We start from the raw sequence: 16741 nt of genomic DNA, 5'->3' as shown, positions 1-16741 counted from the left end.
CAGGGTTTTTGTTTTGTTTTGTTTGTTCGTTTCGGGAGCTTGTCATTTTATTTTCTTTCACTCAGCGGAGGGAACAGAAACTTGCAATAGAAGCATTGTGTCTATAAACAAGTAGAGTAAGGTCTGGACTGAACTAAAAAAGTCTACCCCATCAATGTCCTAAATTTTGCATAAACTTGAATACATTTTTCTATTTTAAAAAATGTCATGATTGACAACTTCTCACCAACATATTCTCGTGCTGTGCTCTTGACCAGACATTTTAGTGTTTCTTTTATTTTTCACATCATAGTAATTAATAGTTAGTCATTTATTTACGCACTTGTATATAAACAGACTAATTAAAATATTTCAAAGTTAATTTTTTTAAAAATTTTATTTATTTAATGTATGTGAGTACACTGTCGCTGTCTTCAGACACACCAGAAGAGGGCATCGGATCCCATTACAGATGGTTGTGAGCTGCCATGTGGTTGCTGGGATTGAACTCAGGACGTCTGGAAGAGCAGTCGGTGCTCTAACCACTGAGCCACCTCTCCAGCCCCAATTTTATAAGTTAGTATACCCTGTCATTGTGGTTATCGGCATACATATTGTTCTAAGTCACGCACACACCCTCCTGCCTTCTCTTACTAGTCCCCATCCGTCCTCCAAATACCACTCCAATCTGCTTTCATTTTGTATAAATTCCATCACTGTCTCTTCCCCTTCTCTCCCTTCCTTCTTTTTATAAAAGAGAAAACATGGCATTTGTCCTCTAGTAAGCAGAATAAAATCTAGACTCCGGGTGGGTGTTTGTTTGTTTGCTTGTTTTTGAGTTTTCACGTGTTTACTGGGAAAGAATACCTTCACCAAGGTGAATTCTTTTAGTTGGTCCTTAAAGCGCCTGCTTTTCTGCACAGTAAAGGTAAAGCAAGAGAATATCGCTATCAGCTTCCCTTTGGCCAACGTTCCCGGATAACATGGCTTAGTGTGGGCATCTCTTCAATGCTGGGATAAACGTTTTTAAAAGTCCCTTTAATGGAACCCTTCAAAGGGCAGCAACTAACAGAAAAATGGGACATCAGTGCAAGCCTAAAGAGAAAAAGAAATCCCCACCCTGGATATTACATTGCTGTCCCACTTGGGGAAATGCTTCTGCTCAAAGATCTCACAGCATTGATAGAGTTGGGAGCAGGTGGTTGCCCTGGAAACCCTCTCCATTCTTTCTCTAATCCTATACTCAGGATGTAGTTATAAACAAAGGCTTTTCTTGGAAGGGAAGATATTGAAGAGATGACTCAGCAGTTAAGAACACCGACTATTCTTCCAGAGGACCTGGGTTTAATTTCCAGCACCCACATGGTGGGTCCCAACCTAGAACTCTAGTTCAAGGGGGGGAATCTGGCGCCCTCTCCTGGCTGCCTTATGCACTGCATGCTTGTGGTACATATTCAAGTAAACATCTGTACACATAAAATACGTTTCTAAAAAATTATTTTAAACGGCGGGACTACTCTGGGAAAAAGACAGGCAGGTGGGCTATCTCTGTGGCTTGCCGAGTGAAGAGTCGAAGATTTAAATGCGATATTCAGACTTGACTCCACCTGCGTGGAGTCAAGTTCAGTTCATAGTTCAGTTTATAGAGAATTCATACAAAGCACTGATTTCATAGTTTCTCCCCCACATCAGAATGCAGATAAACTCGTCTCACTGCAGTCAGGGACAGATCAACACAGGGACCGTACTACCAATCCCCAGACTACCGTGTCCTGAAGGTGAGCAAGCATTGAATTAATGAAGAACTCGAAGGATCCATCCTACTGTGTTAATGTCTTTTCTACCTTTTATTACTGTGACAGAGGAACATTCCAGAACAGCAGCAGAAACGGGAGTGACAGGTTAGCAGCTGCTCAAAGCTGAAGGAAACCCCCTCCCCCAGGACACGGAGGGGTGGGGCAACAGCCATCAGTGCTCTCTGCCAGCTTTTGAGTGGTGGTTTGCTGTTTGTAGTGCGCAGCCGCAGAACAGCCATTAGCTAAGCCACAGTGCGTTGGGTCTCCATGGGTCGCAGCAGCAGGCACTTGTAACCCTGGTGTCCATGAAAAACAGCTTCCCTCATGCCCACTCCTTTTTAGGGGAGTGGTGCTTGGGGAGTCAAGATTTGTTGAACATAGATACAACCCTGCTTGAAATAATAGATGAGAAATGACGATTTCGGCACAAATGTGAACTTTTTGCCACAGTATTTTAGCATTATTTTTTCCAGTATTAAGTAGCTGTACGTACCTCACTGAAAACTAGCCTTTTGGGTCTCATTTACTCTCCTACAGGTCTGTAATCATATTAATTAAAATTCACTTCTCTGAGCTAGCCTCCTGTCTCAGTTGAGCTAGCCTCCCGCTCCGTGTTTCAGCTCAAGGGACTTCTTCCACCTTGGAGGCGGTCTGGGTGGTACTCAGAATCTTATTCTTTCCTAACAAGAATGGATCGGGCACACTTCCCAAAGATGCTTAAGTGACCACACCCTACAGTAACTCAGCTGTGTTCCGATGCATGGACCGTCTCGGGGACTTTCCACAAAGGAGTGAAGTCACCCAGAAACCTCTCAAAACTTTGGTGGCACAGAGCGGGAGTGTGTCCCTGGGTATGCTTGGGGACTGCTGTGGTGGCTGTAATGTGGCCAGAGACCTGCATTGGTCTGAGTGTACTATCCGGGGGTACAGGAAGAAGCAGGGCCGAGCCTTTAGGATTTCTTGAATATTCTGGAGGGCTCCTTTTCTATGATTGGTTTGATATATTCATGAAAGGAGACCAAAGTTTGAATGTGGTGATGGCAACTTAGGTAACGGGGCTCCGTGTGACCAATTCTTCATTGTAAGTCCACAGCTTTGGTTAAACAGTCTGCAAATCTTTTTTTTTTTTTTGGCTAATTACATTTAGAAACAAAATAAAACAAAAACACCTCACTGGGTAAGAATTCAGCAGCCGTGTCTTCTGTAGTAACAGGTTCTCTGTATTGTTTGTATCATGGGGTGGGGGAGTGGAGGAGAACAGAGACAGAGACAGAGAGAGAGATAGAGGGAGAGAGAGACAGAGGTGGGGAGGGGGAGGGAAAGGGAGAAGGAGAGAGAGTGTGTGTGTATATGCGTGTGTTCTCACGAACCAGTAACCCGATCTCTTGTTACTACCCCCACTGCTGCCTCCTGGGTATACCCAATGCTTTCAACACATGTGTCCTCTGGAGGCTTGATCTCAGAGCATTTACATTCAGCAAGCTTGGCTTCCCAGCTTGCAAACTGCAGTGAGCCAGCCCTTGGGAAGCTTCAGAGACTCGTCAGCAGTCTAGCTTATTCCTCTGTGTGTGTGTGTGTGTGTGTGTGTGTGTGTGTGTGTGTGTGCAGCGCACACGCGCGTATGCCTCCCTCTTTCTCTCTCTCTCACCATTTCTAAGCTAGAATCACAGTGGAGAAGCAAGCCCTGAAATCTTGTCAAGATCTTATCTTGGGGTAATGACTTGCTGACAAAAAAAAAAAAAAAAAAAAAAAGAAGAAGAAGAAAAAGAAAGCAAGGAAGGAAGAAAACAAAGGGTTGAAATATTGATTTTTCTTTGGAGGAATAACCAGGGCTTTGCTGGAGAGAACACCCAGTTTCTCCCCGAGGCAAGCTGAGTTGTCCGTGACAGCAGCCAGGGCTGGCTTGAAGCAGCCGCTCTGCCTGGGGAGCTCCCTAAATGGACTTTGGTCTCAATGCTGTGACTCTTTGTCGGGGGTTTGGATGTGGGAACACCACGGAAGGTGATCTCCTGTCTCGTCTCAACTCCCCTGATCTCAAGGAAAGATGAGCGAAGAGGCAAAGGAGAAAACCGCCAAGCCTGCTCATAGGAAGAGGAAAGGGAAAAAGGTAAGAGGTAGAATCAACATGTTCTCTCATTGTTCTCCCGGCTCCCCGGGGAAGTGAGCTGGAGGCTGCTTCTTTCCCAGAGATTGCCTTTCAACCAGAAGGAAGCTGATCGAAGCAGAATGCTTTTGTTTTTCTCTCCTCTGTTAATGGGGTGTGTTCTGGGTTGGAGACAAGCGCTCGTCTGGGGTCCATTGCTACAATATTTAAACAGTTAAAACATCGTGATTCGGATTTGCTGAGCTCCTGTTCTTTCTCATAGCAGGAGAAGGAACATTAAGTAAACAGATGTCCTAATTATGTGAGTGGGTGTGTTTCCCTGATGCTTGGAATCGGTAGGGTACAATTACTAATGAATATTCTTATGATGTAGATGGTAAGCTTTAATGTATATTTTAGGCAAACTTAGGGAAACCTGTACTTAGACTTTAACAATCCCAGCATGGAGGTGAGCACCATCTTAATCATTGATTCATTTGATGGCCGACAAATCTTAGGTCTGCATTCAGCCCTGCTGCCTGACAGCCATACGCCTCAAGGATCCATTCAGTTCCTGAGATTAATTTCGCTCTCCAAGCGATGTGAGGTTTTTTTTTTTTTTTTTTTTTTTTTTTTTTTTTGTCAAAAGAACAGTGGAGAATTGCAACAAACCTGTAGATTCATTCCCGGCTTTCACAAATGCGCGTGTCATCCTAAGATGTGCCCTGAACTTTTCCGTTCATTTTGAAACGGGAAAGACAGGTAATTCTCCGATCCGGGCTGTGCTTTTGACCCACGATGGTTCGTAAAAGGTCTCAGATTTAGGGTGTGCCATCAAAGGGAAGGTTCGATACATCTAGAACAAAGAGAAACAGGTCTCCGAGACAGGACTGCAGGTCATAGCTGTTGAAGGGGGGATGGATGCTGGGCTTTTGCGTCTTCAGTTCGAATTCTTAGATTTTTATGCTTTAATTCCCAGGACTGATATATCCGGTGATGTCTCTTTAAAATGATTCCTTGCCCCCCCCAGTGTGATGTATGCTCAGTCAGCGGACGCCCAGGGAATGATTGGGTACAGTTGAGAGCATGAAAGATTGCAGCTCCTGCTTGAATATATCGAGCATTTCAAAAAAAAAAACGTTCATAGCCTACTTTCTATTTATGAAAAAGGTTCCTCTGAGTAAGACATACTTTAAAGGAGCTGCTGCTGGCAGACTCAGCTGAGGCATGTCCCGGGTCATGCCAGCATTCTTGGGCAGCAGTTCAGTACCCTACAGAGTGAAGCTGTACAGACTGGTTTTAAGTCAACCCTCCCTTCCTGGACCTTCTTGGCTCCATGGGGCCTGACGGCATCGGAAAGGTGGGAGTGTGATTTCCCCAGGGAGCAGGTCGCAGCTGCACAGCAGAAATGATTTGCTTAATGCCTAGCCGAGCAGCGCTGTTCTCAAGGAAAACTGTCAGCTCTGCTCATGTTTCTGAGCTATAGCCTTAAGTGTCTGACAGGCTCCGCCACGATTCTGAACACAAGAGTGTCACAGAGAGCCCAGACGGACACATGAAACCTGACAGCACAATCTAGGTGAAAATGAGCAACAGCTTGGGGGTGGCTGTAAATCACGTGGACTCTGCGGATGTGATTCTTTTTTCCCCCCCTTTCTTTCTATACCTTGAACATTTTTTTTTTTCTGGCGAGATCTCATGTCTCCCATGAGGTGATCCTGTGTGGAGCAGCACACACTGCTTTAGACCGCCTTGAGGCCTTCCCACTTCAGGCCACAGGGTCCTGCCTGCTGCCTCGATGTTCTTGACCAAAGCCTCTGTTGCCTTCCTGCTTCCTTCTAAATTCTGCGCTGAGGCTCAGCGGGCTCTAAATTCCAGACCACCAGACTCCAGTCCTTCAAAATACTGCACCTGTGTGCCAATGTTTGTTTTTCATTCCTGTGAAGGACAGTGGAGTTCTTGTCAGTATTTCCCCCACCCCCAAGCGGAACCATTTTCTCCTCGTGCCTGTCTTTGCCACCAAGAGAGCCTTAGTACTGAGTGGTTCAGTGTTATCCCATGCATCCTTGAAGGTCAAATGTCCCATCCCTTGATTCTCCTTGGTATGCAGGCAGCAGGTTCTTGGGAATGGTCCACCCCCTCTTCTGCTACTGCATTCAAGTTAAGTCTTGAGCCCTGTTCTCCTAGGCATACAGATTCTCCGACGGTCACTTTAGGAGTCCCGTCACAGCTGCTTGGTATGCAGTTGGCACTAAATAAGTAAATCATCTCTAGCAGCTTAGAAGACCCACAAACCAAACAGCTTTTCAATCAGGAAACCTCGTCTCCTATTTTGCAGCTCAGGGGCTTTACAATGAGCCGACATGGCTATTTAAATCAGCAAACATTTACATTTTTTTTAACCGAACATGCATTGATTTTTAAACTGGGTGGTTGAGAACGACATGGAAATAGACTTTTTATTATTTTGTTGATGATGATCGGCTTTTAAATCCCTGAGTAGTTTGGGAGGCTTCTGAGTGGCCCAAGTGACCTGCACTGCAGTAGTGGTGGGTGTGGCCACATGCACCATCGCTGATGGGCCATTCGACCCACCCTCTGTGGCATTGCCCAACCTCCCCAGACCCTTTCAGTACTTCCTACTCAAGGATGGAGTTACATTGGCCTCGAATTTTATATTAAACCCATCTGTGTATAGAAGTACATGGCAAAATGGCTGTGAAGATTTTGTGCTGCTATGGACTGTGTTCAGCTCATCTGGCAAGCTTAGGGCATTGGGAATTACACTGGCTCATGAGGTGTATTTAACAGCGAGGAGGCAAGATCAGTGTATCGGAGCCAATCAATTATTTCCGTTCTGCTCGGGGACAGAAAGACAATTCTATTCTCTAATAACGCCTCTATTCTGCTGACTTTGAAGAGAGAGAGAGAGAGAGAGAGAGAGAGAGAGAGAAAGAGAGAGAGAGAGAGAGAGAATGTGTGTGTATGTACACATATGTGCTGTTTACCAAAGATCTTTATCTCTCCTCATTCTAGTAACGGGAAAAGAGTTGACTAATACTCAGGAGGCCTGAGCGCTCATCTACTCTTGCTTGTAACGGGACACAGAGTCTCGCAGGGAGAACAACCAGATAGCACAGCAATCAGAGAGGTTCGCAAAGCAAAAGAAAAGATAATCAACAGGATCATGTCTTTCTGCAGTGCCTGAATGACGGCAGCTAAGTCATCTTCACGGTGGGATTTCAGGCATGCCTGGGAGAGGAAATGCCAGGCAAGCATTCTCTCCACCTTACTGTTAGCACCAGCCTGGTTTCGTTCAACCAAACCACCACAGGGGAATACACACAGTGACATTTCATGACCGTGCTTCCTGGGCATTCCTATAGTCTGCTGTGCAGGGTGACGTAACTGGATTAGATGAACTTTACCTACTCACGGTTCTCTCAGCTGGAAATCTGAGGCTAGGGGCCATCCAGTCAAATTCTGGATCTTACCAACCTGCAGACTTCTCAGGATGCTCACTTGACCGCTTCCTAGCCTCTGTCCCTGGCTAGCTCTCTGTCTTCCTCTATAATAAGACCAGCAGTCCTGCTGGTTCCGGATATCACCTCATGATCGTGTTTAATGACAGCCATCTCTTAAGAGCTATATCTCTACAACTTGGGCGGTAAACAGGACAAAATGCTGTCCATGACAGCACCCAGATGGATGTATGATCAGGATTCCAGCCTCAGGTGTGTGTCACAGGACACACAATAATGATGGCGTTCCGTCTATTCATGTGCTTCACTGAGCAGACGTGGTGCGGGGTGGAGATGAGGGCGGGTATCATGGGCGCCCAAGACGAGTGAATACTGGTTGTCTGGTGCCAGAAAGGTGAGGGAGCAAATTGTGCTTGGAGGAGGAGGTTAGAAAAGGATAGATGGAAAAGGAAAAGGACTAGTCTAGGTCAGTGTTAGGAAATTACATGTTTCCTAAGTGAATGTGGTAAGAACCTTCCAGAGACAGTGCAAGACAAGGAGAGGCTTGGAAAGTCCTGGTGTCTTTAGGGACCTACGCCTTGGCTTATATGTTTGGGGGTAGGATACCAGGGATGGATTGTGGCCAGGTATGACAGTGCCAGAAAGAACACACATGACTGCAAGTGTGTGTGTGTGTGTGTGTTTGTGTGTGTGCCTGGATGCCAGAATATAATGTTTGCAAGTTGGTCCTCTCCTTCAGCTGTGTAGGTTCTAGGATTAAACTCAGGGTAGAGTGTATCTTTACCTGCTAAGCCATCTTGCCAGGCCACACTTTCGTTTTGTGGAGACAAGTTCTTCCACCGGCCTGTACCTTGCTTTGTTTGCTTTTGTTTTTAATGTGGATTCTTGGGATGAAATTTAGGCTGTGGTCTAAAAATATGTGAGCCGTTATTTTGGTTAGAAACACCAACCAGGTCTGTGCTGTCTCATCATGTGTCACCTTGGCACACAAACCAGAGTTATCTGAAAGAAGTGAACCTCAATCGAGAGTATGCCCTCTCCAGATCCAGCTGTAGGGCATTTTCTTAATTAGTGATCAAAGGGGGAGGGCCCACCCCATTGTGGGTGGTGTCATCCCTGGACTGGTGGTCCTGGGTTCTATAAGAAAGCAGGTTGAGCAAACCATGGGGAGCAAGCCAATAAGCAACATCCATCCATGGCCTCTGCATCAGTTCCTGCCTCCAGGTTCCTGCTGTGTTTGAGTTCCTGAGTTCCTGCCCCTTACTTCCTTCCATGATGAATAGTGATCTTAAAGTGTAAGCCACACAAATCGTTTTCTCCCCAACTTGCTTTTGGGTCATGGGGTTTTAACATAGCAATAGACACCTTAACTAAGGCAAGATCTGTCCTTTAGGTCATGGCTCTGTTTCTTGATCATCCACATTTCATTAGAATTGGTCCATGCTGTCCACAGTCGGTGGTGACTTAGGGATGGTCCTTTGCGTGTTGTATTCAGTGATTTTTGTGTCAGATGGAGGAAAAGGAGGTATATATTTACAGTTCTATGAGCTAATGAGGCGCATTCCAGTGAGTGGGTATATTTTTTATGGAACTTCAGAAAGGTATTTTTCATTTTTTTTTTTAGTTCAGTTACCTTTCCATTCTATGAATGCCATATAATTTGCTGTATTTATGCTAGTTTTTAGTGGCTCCCATTATCCCTTCCCTCGCTCTTTATTTGCCCAACTGAAGCAGGCTAAGTACGTTATCTGTGAAAGTCATATTCCTCTCTTCTCTGATGAGGCTCAGTCATGTGCTCAAAGGCGTATGCATGTTTGCAGGGAAAGCAGAGCGTGTCTGTGTCCGGTGAGCTTCCCATGTTCTTAATAGCGCTAGCATTATGGGGTTTCTGCTCCAGGCCTATGGTTGTGTGTCTGGAAGGTTCTATGCTGTTTACTGAGGGGGAGAGGAGGCCAGCGTGCCCTGAGAACATCCACTGAGTAGTTAGTTGCATTGAACTGTCATTTCCATCCCTGTGCTTGGGTATTATTCTCGACTCCTCGCCAGGCGAGTCACCTCTGAAAGGCTTTTGTTTGGTGAGAGTGGTGATTTGAGAAGTGGCTCCCTGAGCGCAATCACGGGCTCAGAGCTTTGCTAGGCTGTAGGGGCCAGCTCTCCATCATCCGCAGGAAGAGGCGGTACATGCGCCGGAAGAGGCATTCCATCCACTAGAAGAGACGTTCCAGCCACCAGAAGAGCTGTTCCAGCCACCAGAAGAACTGTTCCAGCCACCGGAAGAGCTGTTCCAGCCACCGGAAGAACTGTTCCAGCCACCGGAAGAACTGTTCCCGCCACCGGAAAAACTGTTACATTTGCCAGAAGAGTTCTCCATCCACCGAAGAGCTGTTCATGGCCCTTTTACTTACCCATGTGCTTTCCTGATGAGGATTTTTGCTTTGATATTGCAGGCCACTTTTAATTTTTTTCACTTCCTAGTACCCGTTGTTCATATTACCTCGACAAATGCCATTAGCTCCACAGTTAGTGAAGTGAAGATGATTCTGTGTCTTACAAGCCCACACCCGAGAAGCAGGCATTCTCACTCCTTTCCCTCCTGTCTAATTTATAATGGTATCGTCTTGAACTTAACATTTGAGTTTGTTTTGATTTGATCCTCATCCCATGTGGGGGTGGGGTGGGGTGAACCAAGTGGGAGAGGTCCCATGTGCCATACCAATCATGGAGGTCAAAGGGCACTTGGTAGGCCCCGTTCTATCGTTTTGTAGATTCCCAGAATTAAACTCAGATTTTCGGACATATACAACAAGCGCTTTCACCAGCAGAGCTCTCTTTCTGGGTTCATAGGTTTCTATATTGTCTTTACCTGTAGTAATTCACAGGCCTTAGTTGTTGTTATGTTGGTTTTTTTGGTTTGGGGTTTTTTGTTTGTTTTTTTTACAAAATTTTATAAAATATTAAGCCCTCAGCATAGTCACTACCTTTTCAAAATCAAAATTGAAGTGGTTTTGCCCCTCTGGAGATTTATTATTATTATTATTATTATTATTATTATTATTAAAAAAAACAACTTGGAGAGATGGCTCAGCGGTTAAGAGCACTGACTGCTCTTCCAGAGGTCCTGAGTTCAATTCTCAGCAACCACATGATGGCTCACAACCATCTTTAATGGGATCCAAAGCCCTCTTCTGGTATGTCTGAAGACAGCTACAGTGTAATCATATAAATATAATAATAAAATCTCAAAAAAAGAAAACAGAAGAAACTTTGTACAGATTATTTCATATGTAGAAGCTCAGGGTCAGAGAATGTGTGTAGCTTTTAAAGTGCAACAAGGCCCTGGTGCAGTGCAGCCTCACAGGCCCTTCTCCACATCTGGAAAAGCCAGAAGACAGAATGGAATTTCTTTTCCTTGAACTTGGTGGCAAATTCTGACCTCACCTGAACCCATTTGGTAGCAAAACTCAGTCTGACCTTACGTGAAGCTATTTATAGTCCCATGTTTATCCTACATAGTGTGAATACTTGTGTGTTTTCCTGTGGAGATATTTTGCTTATGCGGCTCGAAGACGTGTCTGGGGACAGCCACACTGTCTGCATGTACCCTCTAAAGATCTGGAAAGGTCTGCACTCGGAGCTTACAGATGCTACAGTGAGTGGACAGGTCAGTTGAGAAGATTACCTGTATTATAAAAAGCTTGGCCTTTTTAAGATAAAAAAGTAGTAAGAAAAACTAAAATACTGTCTTGAGGTTCTTTTTTTTTTTTTTGGTTCTTTTTTTTCGGAGCTGGGGACCAAATCCAGGGCCTTGCGCTTCCTAGGCAAGCACTCTACCACTGAGCTAAATCCCCAGCCCCCTTGAGGTTCTTTTATTATTTGAAAATATTATTGTTGGTTTCGTGTGTGTGTGTGTGTGTGCCCACACATATTATTTGCAGGTACATGCGTTGCACACCCTACACATGTGGAGGTCAGAGGACAGCTTTTGAGAGTTGGTTTTTCTCCTCCAGCTTCTTTTGAAGCAGGGTCTCTCTTGTTTCTGCCAGTTCATGCGCTCTAGGCCAGCTGGCCCACGACCTTCTGGATGATTCTCTGGTAACTGCCTCCCATCTTTCCATAAGAGTGCTGGCTTGTAGAATGCCTCCTCAATGACTTTTCCTGTGAGTTCTGGGGACCCTCCTTAGGCCATCAGACTTGGACAGAGATCATTTGTACACACTGAGCCATCTTCCCAACCCAGGGTTTGAGATTCCTCCATATTTTGTTATTCACTGCCATCTCTCGAGGTTGTCCTATAGCACTTGCTACATATTTCCTCAAGGAAAAAAAGATGCAGACTTTAAGAGGAAGTTATTGTTTGACTGAATCCTTGGCCATACTTGCCAAAAAATTTAATGTTAATCAAATGCAGGTTAATTAGTTTTCTGTAATGATTGTACATCATGGCATTTTTGTCATGGTTTAGACGAAGTTCCCCGTTTTGATTCTTTAGTTTTTATTCTGTTTCTTTGGGTGAGACATCAGTGAGAAGGTGACATTCTGTGGTTCTGCTAACAATGTCAAATCTGGACATCTCATTCCATTCCTTGCTTCTCTATTAATTTGCCAACGCAGCCATTGCAACCCAGTGGGTTGGTCCTCCCACTTCAGAGGAATAATGTGAACAGTGCACACTGCTGTAAGTTGTGTTATGTCCGTCTGACAGATGCTAATGGACAGGACCACCTTAGCAGTATTCCAAAGGAAAGCAAAATTCTGCCTCACCAGTGACCCTTAGCACAAGAGGCATATCTACCATTAAGCTCAGAACACATGTGAACAAGCGGCTGTGGTGGACGGCCTCCATGCTTTACTTTCAACACAGAAAAGCTGTTTGTCTGCCATTTCCACTGTGCATGTCTTAAATAAGGTCTCACAGTGAGAAGCTCTTTGGTAGGCCTAGTGCATTGTTTGGTCCGCCTTTGTGCTAACCGCTCTCAACAATTATTCGTCTAGTAAATTACTATGCTAGTTATAAGGAACACGTAGGGAGAAAGACAGGAAATGAACATACAAATTAGACAGCTAATGATAAGCTAATTTACAAAACTGAGGGTTGGGGGGGGTGGCTCATTGGTGAAGTGTAGGTAGCACAATCAAGAGGACCTGAGTTGAATGCCCAGAACCTATTTAACAACCTGGATGTGGTTCTTATGCTTGTAATTTCATCATAGGGGAAAGGGTGACAACTGGGTCACAGGTTTTGCTGGTTAGCCTTTCTGGCCATTGAGAGACCCTTTTTATAAAAAAAAATGGTGTGTGTGTGTGTGTGTGTGTGTGTGTGTGTGTGTGTATAACACCTGAGGAGTAACATCCAAGGTTGACCTCAGACCTACATATTCACAGTCCATTGCATATTCACACATAACACATATATACCTGTACCCATGTGCATACACATAAGACAGCATCAACTGCTAAGAAGGAAACAAGATTGGGGCTTGCAGAAGGGACAATGTATTGAGTTGTTATAGCTTAAGGAAGACCTAACCGAGAAGGTGCTCTTAAATGGTTGGCTGAACCACCGCCACCAGAGGAATTCGGTCACTTGCCAACAGATGACACGTCAAGAGGAAGGCATTGCTTGAAAAGACTCTGGGATATTGGGGTTGGGGATTTAGCTCAGTGGTAGAGCGCTTGCCTAGGAAGCGCAAGGCCCTGGGTTCGGTCCCCAGCTCCGAAAAAAAGAACCAAAAAAAAAAAAAAAAAGACTCTGGGATATTTGGTGCTGAGGAAGGATAGCACTTGGCCTTAGTGACTCTCCCTGTTGGCGAGAACCTTGAGGATTACTTCCTACTGTGAAAAAATGAATTTCTTCCTCTTGGGGTTTAAGCAGGATCATCATGGTTTGGAAGGCAAAGACATATTTCTAGGAGTCAGTTGGGGATGCCTGACACCTGAGTAGGAGAACGTCTTGTGAGCTTTTGATGGACATGTGGATGGCGGGCCCTTATCTTGGTGCGTGTGCGTCCTTCTTGTCTATGGTTGGCCACCATAGGCTAAGTACAGCAAGGACTTTCCTGCAGAAACACATAGTCCTCAGCCCTCCATTTGGCACTTAACTTTCTCTTGCTGTATAGTCTACTCAGTAAGATCAAACCACAAATGCGTACATACACTAGAAACTGAAACCCTGAGCTGATGTTTATTTGTGACTGTTTCCTCAAAGAGTGGATTTATAGCTTCTGTAATTTTCATGAGTGTCCCTGCTCAGGGCATCTTGTTCATATTTAACACAAGCATTTCGCTTGCCCTTAATGAAAAATGAAGCAACCGAAGCAAATCAAAGTGATGCTTTGAGAAGTAGGTTGGATTCCACGTCCTTTGCCTGAGCGTGTCGTCGAATCCCCACCCTCTTACTTGCCTGATGCTAACTTCTTTATTCTTTGTGCCCAGTGATTTCGGCACTAGACAATTGGCAGTTTGCAAAGTTGAAAGCTTTCTTGGCTCTTGCCACTTTCTCTTGGCCACTCCACTTTCCTGTAGAGAGGGCAGCAAAAACGCAGGCATCGATCTCCACGGTCATCTGAATATTTGTGGGAAAGATTTTATGTGTAATCACAGGTAGGGAAGTGAACCAAACAAGTGTATTTAAATCAATATTTCTCAATAGCATCAACGTTTTTTTCTGAAAAGCAGAAGCTCTGCGGTTCTGACTTACTAGTCCCCATGCTACCCTTTTTTCAAAGATGTTGGTTAGAACAGAGATGGAGCGCCTCCTGCTACCAGCGGGGTTGTGTCTCTCAATCTGTTGTTTTCCACAAATGGGGAGGCGGAGGAAACAGCTTGGCTGCAGATATTTGAAGTTCCATGTTCTGACCCATTGAGCAAGGCTCACATCTACAACTGTTCTCTGTGTCATTAAGTTAGAAAAAAAAAATTCAACAGGATGTTTACGAAGCCGGAAGGGCAGTAGCAAGTTTTAGGACTCCAGCCATTGGGACGTCTTGAGAGATGGGACCGTTGAGAACTCCAGGCATGTCAATGTGTTTGAAATATACTGTCACCCTTCATCAGCGCATCAGTCCTTAACTGGGAATTTTTCACTATTTAGAGAATTTGGCTGTTCGAGGGTAATCTCTTGAACACAGCTAGGAATATGGTGTCCTGTGATATTGAGGTAAGAACTACAGAATCTTAGTTACTTAGTTTCTGACAGATTTCTTTTTTTTTTTCCTTTTTCTTTTTTTTGGAGCTGGGGACCGAAACCAGGGCCTTGCGTTTGCTAGGCAAGTGCTCTACCACTGAGCTAAATCCCCAGCCCCTCTGACAGATTTCTATTCAGTAGCGTACCTGATAACAAGGCTTTTGATATCAGATATTCTGTGTAAATGTCTTATAGGCTAATTTAGTAATTTTTGTTTGTCTGTCTTTGGAAAACAGACACATGTACTGTACTGATTATATTTATCTGCTTATTTTGAAGCTTTTCACCTTCAAGGCGAAGATTTGTTGGAAAGCATGGAAAGGGTTGGTTGTGCTGAAAAGAAATTCTCTGAATGTTGTGCTAGATGGAGCAGAGGCTAGACTCACACGTGTGAGCTTTAATTCTCGAGTCTCCAGGTAGTAACTGTTCAAGGACAGTCAAATTACAGGAATTTTCCAAGCCTGTGTTTCTGTGAAGTGAAGTTGCTTTTCTCTCCCTGGGGCCTTAATGTCAAACTTCTCCCTTAGTTCTCAGCCAGAAGTCGGCAGGACAAAGGGTCGATCTTGGCACTAGCATTAGAAGCATATGTAGAAGGAATGCAGATTCGGGGGTACAGGTTTAACTTCTCATCCCAAATGAGACGCTTTTGTTTATTTTTTGAGCCTTCCTACCATTTTATCCTTCTCCTGAGCATGGGTGTGATGTGCATGTATGCATGTGAGTTTTTCTCCGTGTGTGGGTGCATTTGTTTGTGCGTGCATGTGAAGTCCTGAGGGTGGCAACAGGGGTTCTTCCTGAATGGCTCTTCTACCATAATCTTTGAGGCAGGGTTTCTCAATCAAACCCAGAGCTCAAAGATCTAGTCTCACTGTCTGAGCGGATCCCCTGCCTCTGCCTTTTGAGGCTTAGGATTATAGTCGGACATCTACTCACCTTTCATCTGAGTTCTCGAGATCTCAAGTCTGGTTCTCTCACTTCTAAAGCACATTTTTAGGTGCTGAACCATCTCCTCGCCCCCACCTCTTTCCATGTTAACAAGCTCCCTCATCCTGCTTTCTTCGCAAATCAGAATGACTTGTTCCACTGTGGTAACGTTAATTTTTCTCCGTTGGCTTCATTCCTCCTCTACAAGAAAATCAGAAATTTGTCTTCCAATCTCTTTAAAAAAAAAACAATCTCGGGCTCAGCGTTTAAGAGCACTGACTGCTCTCTCAGAGGTCCTGAGTTCAAATCCCAGCATCCACATGGTGGCTCACGACCATCTGCGATGAGATCCGATGCCCTCTCCTGGTGTGCCTGAGGACGGCTACAGTGTACATGTATAAATAAAATAAATCAATCTTAAAAAAAAAACTCTTTTAGTTGTTTTAGAAAACTGTGTACTTACAGTCTCTCTAGAGAAAAATCTGCTTTGGGAACCCATTTCTAAGACCCATCGAGTTGTAAATAATCATCAAAGTTGGCAGAGAGATTATTAGATGTTTGCTTGACGTTAACGTCTGGTACTATGTGTCTGGTGTAGAATAATCGGTAGGTTAGCCCTGGATGTGAATTTTACACTTCAGTGTTGCACACGCAAGCCTTCCCTCTCTGTACCGTATTTAACTGGTCAGAAGGAAGGAAGGATAACAAGGTAAGATGCACTTCGACCTGGAGTTTCACCCGGGCTCTGGAGTCCCAGCGTGGAGAGGGAGGGCAGAGGAACCTGAGATGGAAACCAGGCGCTGGGTAATTCCCCACTGCCCTTTCTTTATTTACAAATCGTGTGACCTTGTGCCAACCCCAGGAATACCTGGCACGGGCCCGGGTGCCTATTTCAAACGGTTGAAGGAGGTACAGTTACTTTGTCACCATTTGGGGACCGCGAGCTAAGATCTGAGGGAACCTAACAGTCCCCATTGAGTTTTCTTAGATGACATTGGACAGAAACCACATTGTCTAACACCTCAAATGTAATGTAAATGTAGCGCTGGGTCCTCTTGCCCCTTGCGGATTTCAAGAGACAACGTTCTTCCAAAGAGATTGAGAGTAATAGAGTAAGAGGCGGGATTTAAGTAGTTATGGTAAGAGGCGGGATTTAAGTAGTTATGGTAAGAGGTGGGTTTTAAGATTGCTATGGTGTAGGTGAGATTTAAGGTGTCATGATGCAGGTGGGATTTAAGGCGTTCCAGTGTGCTTTTGGATGGGAGTACTGAAGAATATTTCCATCTGACGTCTC

The 16741-nt window shown here is 44.7% G+C and overlaps 1 protein-coding gene across 9 annotated transcripts in view; it reads left to right on the top strand.

Moving 5' to 3' along the window:
- Ank3 (ankyrin 3) overlaps window positions 1–16741 on the top strand; it is a 624211-nt gene that overhangs the window by 137024 nt on the left and 470446 nt on the right. For 6 of the 9 annotated variants that reach the window (XM_087597744.1, XM_087597716.1, XM_087597700.1 and 3 more), the window contains exon 1: window positions 3257–3882. The exons of 2 other annotated variants lie outside the window; for them this stretch is intronic. In XM_087597744.1, coding sequence (XP_087453870.1) covers window positions 3820–3882 — 63 coding nt within the window. In that variant the 5' untranslated portion in view covers window positions 3257–3819. Of the gene's footprint in view, window positions 1–3256; window positions 3883–16741 lie in introns of those variants that run through there. One more of the 9 variants, NM_031805.2, reaches the window with a different exon arrangement.

The sequence above is a fragment of the Rattus norvegicus genome, chromosome 20, assembly GCF_021556685.1.
Source record: "Rattus norvegicus strain SHRSP/BbbUtx chromosome 20, alternate assembly SHRSP_T2T, whole genome shotgun sequence".
Classification (NCBI taxonomy): domain Eukaryota; kingdom Metazoa; phylum Chordata; class Mammalia; order Rodentia; family Muridae; genus Rattus; species Rattus norvegicus.
The sequence above is the reverse complement of the archived record's forward strand: the minus strand, read 5'-3'. Positions and strand labels throughout refer to the sequence as shown.